Genomic DNA, 9,949 nt, shown 5'->3' with positions numbered 1-9,949 from the left:
AAAATTGAATAGATTGGATGAGAAAAAATTGAGTAGATTGGATGAGAAAAATACAGCAGTAGATCACCAACTGCCAACCTGAGGACGCACCGGCAACCATTCGTCGAGGCAAAACCAGACCGAACACGCGGCGCACCGGCAGCAAGCAATGTGCACGAGTGCGCGCTACTCTGCTCCGTGGCGCGAAGCTAACAGAAACAGAGAGTGCCCGCCACCACTATAAATTCCCCACCAAGCGCCAAGACGCTACACACGCAAGCACACACTGCAGGAAGCTCATCTTCCCAATCACATCACACCGTTCGCTAGCTACAGGAAGAGGCATCGACCTACAATGGCGACCTCCGCGCTGCTCGATCAGACATTGCCGTTCGGCGGCAGCGGTGGCTCGGACAGGCTCAGCAAGGAGATCTTCTCCATCCTGGAGTCCAACTTCCTGTTCGGCGCGCAGACACCGGAGCTAGGCGCGGGCCGCGTGCGCGTGCTCTCCATCGACGGGGGCGCGGACGGCGGCGCGCTGGCCGCAGCCGCCCTTGTCAGGCTCGAGCGCCAGCTGCAGGAGCTCTCCGGCAACCCGGCCGCGCGCGTCGCGGACTACTTCGACCTGGCGGCCGGGTCTGGCGCCGGCGGGTTCCTCGCGGCGGCGCTGTTCGCGCGTCGGATGACCGCCGAGCAGGCGCGCGACGTCGTGGCCAAGAACCGAAAGGTGTTCTCCGGGCGCGCTGGCCGCGGCGGGCTCTTCTCCTCGCGGCCGGAGGCCGTGTTCAAGAAGGTGTTCGGGGACCTCACCGTGAGGGACGCGGCCAAGCCGCTGCTGATACCCTGCTACGACATGGCCACGGCGGCGCCGTTCGTCTTCTCCCGCGCCGACGCCGTCGAGGCCGAGGCGTTCGACTTCCCGCTCTGGCAGGTCTGCGCGGCGGCCTGCGGCGTTGGGCCGGCCGAGGTGGCGTCCCTCGATGGGCGGACCAGACTGCGCACCGCCGGCGCGGGCGGCGCTGGCGTGGCCAACCCGGCGTCCGTGGCCGTCACCCACGTGCTCCACAACAAGCAGGAGTTCCCCTTCGCCGCCGGCGGCAGCGACCTCATCGTGCTCTCGCTCGGAGGAAACGCTGCCGCCTCGGACCACCGCTCGTCCTCGTCATCTAGCATCCTGCGCATCGCCAGCGCGTGCCAGGCCGACATGGTACGTCCTCCATTAATTCTTCAGAATTCATTGCACGGACAGAATCGTACTGTCGTCACGTACGCTGAGCTAAACAGGACTGTGGGTGCCCGTGCTGCTTTTCAGGTGGACCAAGCAGTATCAATGGCGTTCGGAGAGAACAGAGCAACCAACTACATCCGCATCCAGGTAAATATACACTGTAATTTACTTCCTTACTTGATTAACACCGGATTATTACCACTGAATTATTTGATCAAAGCTAACTCTTCTTTGTGTTGTCTCCTCAGGGCAACGGCATTGCTGCCGGAGCGACGGCGGAGGCGGCGATGGCGGAGCGGGGCGTGGAGTCGGTACTGTTCCGGGGAAAGAAGTTGTTGCCGCAGACCAACGGCGAGCGGCTGGACGGCGTGGCGGAGCAGCTGGTGCGGGAACACCGACGGAGGATGGACAGCAAGACGCCGACGGTGCTCATCAAGCAGTCGGCGACGCCCCGGACGTCGTCCTCGTCGGCGTCCACGCTCATCACCGTCTCCACCAACTCCTCCTCCGAGTCGCCTTGAAGACCGCCGATCGCATCGGCGACTCTGATTAATTAATTAACTAGCTTTGGTTCTTTGAATTATTTATTTGTTTCTTGGCTGTTAGTTAGTGCGGCGCCGGCACTAGCTAGGAGGTTTCGGTTGCCTGCCGGCGCCGCCACCTGCCTGAGCCGCTCCCGGCCTGAGCCGCCACCGGCGCGCGGCTGTGAAAGAAAGAGGAGAGTGGTACAAGCATTTTTTACTTGGCCTTCTAAATGTAATGAAGCTTACCGGGCACCTGTGATTCATAGATAGGAAAATCATACAATTAACATATCATGGCTACTTCATCCTATAGGAAGGTGAAGTGTCTATGGTTGTGCAAATGAATTTTCCATGAGGTACGACGTAATGTTATTTTTTTATAGAATTTACACTACAAATGTGTGTAGTATTATTTCCTATATGAAACGTGCGATCTACGCACAACACCGGACAACAGGGAATGAAAGTCTAGATGCATCTATCCTTCAATGTTTGGAGGAGAAGCACAACGCTAACATCCATCGCTTTGGTCTCCACGATCTCCGTGTACAACAGTCGAGCTAGAAGAGAGGAAGTACGGCTTCGATGATCCAACATCATATTCTGAAGGACACAATTGTGTGGCATGAAGTGGATCACAATCCACTATGTGTGCCACTTCGGATAGTAGTCGTGTACCATTAATGGACAACTATCATTACTGCATAACACTCCAAAAAATTTCTAAGTTGAAACGGTTGTTCTGAAAACCCTTTACGTGTTCATTGCCCACTGAGTGATTGCTTCTTGCAGATGTCTCTTGACAGAATATGTCGCCCCAATTGAGATGTTGTTCACGTGATACTCCCAGGCAGAATCATGGCGGTCATTCACAATCATTGAGTCTGACAAATTCTGATTCGACGAAGAGGGAATCAGCACATCTTCCTCATTTTCATCTCCGTCTGAATCATCAGATTCATTCGATGAATCAGAATTGAGATCATCCGCCAATCCATCATTTTCTTCCTCTTCTGCCATATTCTGCATCACCTCCTCCTCCACGACTACTCTACCCTGATTGAAAACTGCTACCTCTAACATCAGATGTTTTAGTGCTCTATCCTGGATAGAACTCACCCTCTCCTTCGTGGGAAGTGACCTCCTTCGCCACGGGAAGCATTAAGGTGATGGGGTGAATTTCCTGGCGCTCACATGCTTCTAACAAGTGCACCCACTAAGAGTTCCACTATATCGGCTTCAAATGCTAGAATATTTTTGTACTTCAGTTGCTCCACAAAGCATGGACACCGACACTGTATGTTTCAGTATTAAGCCCAAAATTTCTGCTAACCACTCCTTCAACTGACAAACATGAAAAGTCTTTGGGTTCGACAAATCCAACACACCATACCGAAACTCACTCAAGTAGCTCCAACCGGAGTTGTTCGGACATTGGTATGAACGTAGTAAACAACAAATTTCACTAAATCAGACATGTCTCCTCATCTATAAAAAAATTAGACTCGTCAAAAACTACGAACCTCTAGCAACTAAATAAATAAAACTACAAACCGAGACCAACTAAATAATAAATATTTACTACCAGGTCAATTAAATAAATATTTTCCACCGGGCCAACAAAATAAACATTTTCTACCAGGCCAACTAAAAATATATGTACCAAAACTAATGAGACCAACGTAAACATAAATGTATGACCGCACCAGTACGCCGTATAAACTAGATCCACTAACTAGCGAGAGATTAGGGTTTACCCTTGAAGCCTGCGAAGCCACTCCGTCTAGCAGCGAAGACTCACCGAACCTCCACGACCAGCCAAACACCTGCAAGAACTAACCCATCTATAGATCGGACTTTCTATAGCTTTCTTGTTGTTCTAGCTACTAGATTTGCTGAAGAATGCCAATGATTGGACAAAAAAATAGCTTGAATGTGAGGGAAACAAGAGAGAGCATCAAAGAAATGAGAAAGAACTTGAGGAGAGGAGGAACAGTGACACGAAGAAAGAAGGAGCTCGAGTCGGACACTTTATTTCGCGTCCAGAGACTAGTCGGGAAACGCCTTACCCTTAGACGTCCGCATCGGGATTCTTCGGCCGACAACGCATGTCAGCATGCGTCCCGACCTACCTCGTCCACCTCTCGCGAAACATATGCCCAATAACCTGTTTTCGGGAAAGGCGCGCCCGATGGATGATGTCGGCTTGCGAAAATACAAGGGATCTGACATCTTAGGGATGGCTTGCCCGATTGGACGTACTCGGGAAATGATAGCCCGATGTAGTATTATCTATTATATACTAAAAGCACAATACAGAGGTCTAAAATAGAGACACCACGTTAATCCACATCATCAGAATTATTTTTACTGTTAGATCTAAAATTTACGGCTATGATTTAATAAAAGACTAATATTTACGTAACTGTGTAATTACGTTTGACACGTTCCATAAAAAAGCATATGTTCAAATATGGAGGGCAACTCAGGTCAGCGTACCATGTATATAAGACGTGAAAAAAAGGACTCATGAACTAAAACAGTCAGCCTGCCTAGACGTGCATCTTTAGGACTCTCTAGCTCTGTCTACTAATTCCTTTTCTTCTTGCTAGCTTCTGCCATTTGCCCTATTTGAGTCCTTCCACCAAAATCAAACATCAACAGCCTACAGCGGGACACGACATTGTTTATTGGTTCATCAATTTCTTTCGCTTGGTCAAGCAAACCATGTGATCCCAGATATTAATCAATGATGTACTCTTATATACTATACAAGCAGTATATGGATGTTTAATAGAACCACCAGGTTAAGCCACGTCACCTATATAAATTTTGCAGTTAGATATTATTTGATAATAAATATTAATTACGTGACTATAACTGCGTGGGTCCATTTTTCTTTTTTTGTATATAAAGGAAACGTGTCATAGTTTTGTTTTAAACCATATGGTGTCTCCAAATTATTTAAAGCGCGCTAAGAACTTTTTGCTGGATTTAATTAAAAATTTATCGTAAGAAGAGTACATGCTACATAGATAGTTCTAAACGAACAGATTACCCACCACATTTTTGCTAAGAATTTCTTTTGGTATACTTCCACGTCACTTCAGGGTTCACGTTGTAATCTAGCCTGCTGTGCACTTTTGCTAGGAATTTCTTTTGGTATACTTCCACGTCACTTCAGGGTTCACTTTGTAATCTATCATGTTGTGTGCCCGAGACTCGGTTGTATTAATCAATTGATCTTTGTAGTTGTATTAATCATGTGTACCTTACATTTAGTGCACCAGTATCAATAGTTTTGTATAAGCGCATTTAAGCATGGTCTAACAATAGTGCACCGGTAACTTTATATCCATATGATTCTAAAAAAATACTTTCCATTCATATGAAAGGCGAAACAACGGAATATCCAAACTTTAACCTTGCATGAGGATGTAACATGACATAAATACTACTGGCAACATGGCGATCTAATCTCCTATACAAACTACATATATGTTCATCAGTATAGTGTTTTATAAGAGAGATGCTAATCATGTATCCATAAATTAAACGTGATTAGTTATATTGAATAAGTAGGATTTTAGCATGATATTTATAGTGTCTATAGAGTATCTTCACTTGAGTCCAGGAGGTGCTAGGTTTAAATCAACCTCCTTGTGTAAAAATGGAAAGAAAACAGATGCCTAGAAATACCTTGTGGGAGTTTTCAGCATGCCCTTTTCGTTTATAATGGATGCAGAGACTTACAATTTTATATCTTAATAAATAAGTACCAACGATATATGTGCTGAATATATTTCTCACATTAAGAGAAATGCACAGTACGTGGTCCGAAATAGAGGCGCGTAAACCACATCATTCTAATTATTTTGTTAGTTAGATCTAAAATTTACGGCAAGGATTTCACGGTTTTATGTAACATGTACATGCCCATATTATTTCAGACATCAAACCTGACTCATATTGTTATTCGTTATTTGGTAGGAAAAGCAAAATTGACTTGGTGTCCTATCTTACGCAGGTACTACTTCAGATCTAATTAAAACTACCATGTTTGTTAAATAAACAAAAAAAACGTGTACGTACGTACACTATGGTAGTTGCAAAAAACAAAAGCTAGAACGTGGCCATAACTTAGCTATGTGCCTCCGTTAGATCAAAATAAAAGAAGCTTCATCTGTTTTAAAAAAAATTAAAGAACGTGTACGAATCAAAATAAAAGAAACTTCGTCCGTTCGAAACGGAGATTTATAGATCGTGTACGAACTATAGCACATGAGAAGGAGACCGACCGAACCATGTTATGAATTGCATCCTCCATGGATACAAAAGAAAAAAAAATCATGGTATCTTCAAAAAATAAGAAAATTGACATATATGTCATATAATGCAGTCTACCCATCCTATGGAACATCTCTTAGATTTGTCTAAAATTAGATATATATGACATTATTTAGCATATTGATTATGAGTTTTTCTTGGTAGGCAAAAAATACATGTGGCCAACGGTATCTTCCAGAAATACCATCTAAATATCGGCCAATATTTTTCAAACAAATTTACTATTTTATCAAAATTTTACAAAAAACATTTAGAAAATTATTTGAATACAGGAAAATTTCGTTAAGTATTATTTGTTTTCGATGGTAACCGGTAAAACTAGATTTCCACCGAAATATTAAAAATACCGGCTCGGGAAAATCCTGATCTAGATACATGTAAATTTAGATAAATCTAAAACATGTTTCTGGGAGGGAGGAAATACATCTCTTCTCATTTATACAACATGGTTGATTTTCTCAATCTATTTCCGTCATGCCATTTAATTAATAATTATTACCTACCATCCATGCCCACACATGCTTGGACATCTCTTAAATAACAACAAAATATCTTTCATCTAACATGCTCGAAAATATATGATTGTAGCACATGTAGATGTGAGTGAGTTGTAGATTTACAAACTAATAAACAACTCTCATTTTGTAACAAAAGATCGTTAGGGAATTTCACCAGGTATATATCACATCAACCTAGGCTATAACAAGATCTTTCTTCGGCTAATATGCCAATAAAACTAACTCATTAAATATTGATAATTTAATTGTGGATTTTAGAAGAAAAAAATATGCATGATTAATTTAAACTTAGGACCATGATATATGGCGAACGTGAGAGTTCTAGCATAGAGGGTGGCATGATCTAGGGTGCTCCTTTAAATCTGCACGAGGGTGCTTTTCCACAAAATGAAAAAAAAGTTGTCACCTCCCACATGAAAAATACCCTTTCAACTTACGGTTGCCATCACACCACGGGGAAAACGCGTGCACGCTCGGACCTTAGAATATCCCAAACTTTAATACCATCGTCTTACTAAGAGGTAAAAAGATATACGAATGTGCCGATTTCTAAACTAACATGTATTTTTGCAATTAGGTAAATAAATAAGAGAAAAAAATGTTTTAACTTAAATAATATGAAGGTGGCATGCATAACATTGTCTATTCAACAAGATGATGCCCTCGCATTGCGAGGGCCACCTTGCTAGTTTGTGTAAATTTTAAATCAAGTATTATTCATCGAATCTATAAGAAAAACCTAGTAGCACTTCTTTGATTCATAGGAATACGAATTGTGTAGGATTTAGATTTGATGAATTTTTTTTCTACACTAGTTGTTTGATTTATAGGAATATATCCTATAGGAACTAATCCTATATGAATCTTGTAGTGCAAATCCTATAAGAATAAAATATTAGGTCATACCTCATGAAATTTTTTATTTGGCACAGTCAAACACAATTCATCTTTTTATAGATTTCAATTATCCATGACATCTTAATCCTATGTTTTTCTTATTTTATGATTTTTCTATCCTATGAATCAAAGAAGCTCTTATTAAAAAATCTTCGCCAAATGAAAGCTAGGCGTGGTAGAAGCAGCAGCCTAATCAGTCCCACAAATCCAACTGTATCGGCATCCAAAGCTCGTAATAAAACGCGAGGTAGTACTTGCTGTTAGATTAGCCGATCTACGGACGTGGCCAAAAAGGACGTGTAATTGCGTGTGGATCGACATTGATCCTCTCCGCGCGGGTAGGCACACATGGTAGCCCCCCGTGCACGTACCCCAGGTACGCGGTCGGAGACACAGTAGCTGTCCAAGATCCCCTCTTCCGGCCCGTCCGACACGGATCTGGATTACATTGTCTACTTGGCTCGCATACCCTAGGTCACCTGGATCGGCATACTCCCTCCGTCCACAAATAAGTGTACATTTGAGTTTTTAGATAAGTCAAACTTTATTAACTTTGACTAACTTTTTAGGGAAACGTAACAACATTTATGACACTAAACTACCATCACTAGATTCATCTCAAAATACAGTCTCATAATATAGTAATTTGATGTCACACATGTTGCTACTTTTTGGTAAAAAAATGGTCAAAATTGTTAAAGTTTGACTTATCCAAAAACCCAAATGTACACTTATTTGTGGACGGAGGGAGTATGTGGACGACCTACGTACACACCCACCGGCATGGCATCGCGAGTTAGTTACTATGACCCTTGTTTTAGAGCATCTCCAGCCGCGTCCCCAAACCTTCCTCAAAATAATTTGGAGCGCGCCGGATAAAAAAATATGTTCCAGCCGCGTCCCTCAAAGCCTATTTTTGTCCGGCGCGGGTCGATACGGTGTCCGACGCCCCGAGCTCGTCCCCGTCCCACAGGGAACGCTCCGGGCATGCCGAACACAACGAAAAGCGAGGCGAACCGACGCGGGCCCGACGCGTCAGCGGCTCGGAAGGCTAAAACCCCGTTGCCTACCTTTGGTCAAGCGACGTTAATGGCGTCCCTGTTTTCCCAGGCGACGCAGAGACGCGTCTCGTCGTGCATGGCCGCGTGGCCGTCCACGCCGGCGTTATTGCGTGCAACTACCCCGCTGCCGCCGCTGTACATTAAGACGCCCTGCAGTTCGTTCCAATTTCTCACCGCTCTCAAACCTTCTCGTCGCCGCCTCCCCCCTCGCAGATCTCCTCCTCGCCGCTCCAAAAATGTCGACCTCGTCCTCCAGTAAGATCGCCGCGGCGAACGGCTTCTAGATTAGGTTTAGTTTAAATTTAGTCAAATTTCGTTCGAATCTATGTAAGTTTGGACGAATCTAATCGAATCTCATTAAGTTTAAAATTTCCGAAATTTTATTTAGGGGACGCGACTGGGGAGCGACGTCCCCCAAACGCGGCACGAACGAAACACATCCCCAAACGCTCAATTCGGCGCGTTTTGGGGGACGGTATGGGGACGCGGCTGGAGATGCTCTTACTATCGCTGGATTCATGGTACCTGGCACGCACGTTCCATGCTCATTGCCGATCCGGCCGTGTGCCACGGCTGCATATATGGGGAGATTGATCTGGGCTCTTCTCGTTACCGGAGCAGCAAGCCAGCAACAGTAGCTGTAGCTCCGACGCGCGTACCGTACGTAACGTACCCGCTGGGAGGGTACCCGCGCGTACGGGGGAGGATTTCCCGCGATAGATCTAGGCGTGGAGCCGATGAGCCAGGCCCCGTCGATATGTGGGTGCGTTGAACCGCTGCATGTGTGGCCCGGCCGGACTGACTGACGCGCCGACCTAGCTGCCTGATCGGCGCCATACCGGCATCCATCGCCATGCATGCCCTACGTACCCCTGGCCTGGCTGTCTCGGTCCGTACGTAGGGGTGTGTTGTGAGCGGTGTACGTGGATGATCGACGTCGGGGAGCCGACACATGCGAGCGAGTGGTCGAGTGTAGCTCAGCAAATTAAGTAGGGAAAGCAGCAAATTTCGTACAATTTTTGCTAATGTAGTTAACCCCATCCCGTGATGCGGTACACACGGATATGTACGTTATCTGCTACTAGAGATGCTCTAATTGCGTGTGGTGGACACTGATTTTCTCCGGTATGGTACCGGCGTACCGCCCCCCGTACACGTACGCGGCCGATCGATCCCCCTACTGACATGTTACTGTCCGAGATCCACTCACCGGCCCGCCCGACACGGATCTCGTTTACATTATCTACTACTCGCCTGGATCGGCATATGTACGACGACACACCCACCTTGATCGATCGCGAGTTATGAAGCTTGTTTTACTCTCTGGATACGTTGTACGTGGCCAGCATGTATTAGGCCGCGCGCCAGGCAATGCGCGCGTCCGTGCCCACAGTG

At 45.5% G+C, this 9,949-nt stretch overlaps 1 protein-coding gene across 1 annotated transcript; it reads left to right on the top strand.

The window, feature by feature from the left end:
- The first annotated feature begins 334 nt into the window (after positions 1 to 334).
- Positions 335 to 1,844, top strand: LOC124684467 (patatin-like protein 3). The gene is made up of 3 exons (XM_047218774.1): positions 335 to 1,186; positions 1,292 to 1,354; positions 1,456 to 1,844. Exons 1-3 carry the CDS (start codon positions 335 to 337, stop codon positions 1,726 to 1,728), a joined length of 1,188 nt encoding a protein of 395 aa, XP_047074730.1. The 3' UTR covers positions 1,729 to 1,844.
- Positions 1,845 to 9,949: the final 8,105 nt, after the last annotated feature.

Source organism: Lolium rigidum, chromosome 1 (genome assembly GCF_022539505.1).
Source record: "Lolium rigidum isolate FL_2022 chromosome 1, APGP_CSIRO_Lrig_0.1, whole genome shotgun sequence".
Lineage (NCBI taxonomy): Eukaryota > Viridiplantae > Streptophyta > Magnoliopsida > Poales > Poaceae > Lolium > Lolium rigidum.
The sequence above is the reverse complement of the archived record's forward strand: the minus strand, read 5'-3'. Positions and strand labels throughout refer to the sequence as shown.

Excerpts from the sequence above, each read along its gene's own strand:
- LOC124684467 (XM_047218774.1), top strand. The coding sequence starts at position 335 with ATGGCGACCTCCGCGCTGCTCGATCAGACATTGCCGTTCGGCGGCAGC. Across the intron at positions 1,187-1,291 it reads GCGCGTGCCAGGCCGACATG|GTGGACCAAGCAGTATCAAT; the intron begins GTACGTCCTCCA and ends GCTGCTTTTCAG. Across the intron at positions 1,355-1,455 it reads CCAACTACATCCGCATCCAG|GGCAACGGCATTGCTGCCGG; the intron begins GTAAATATACAC and ends TTGTCTCCTCAG.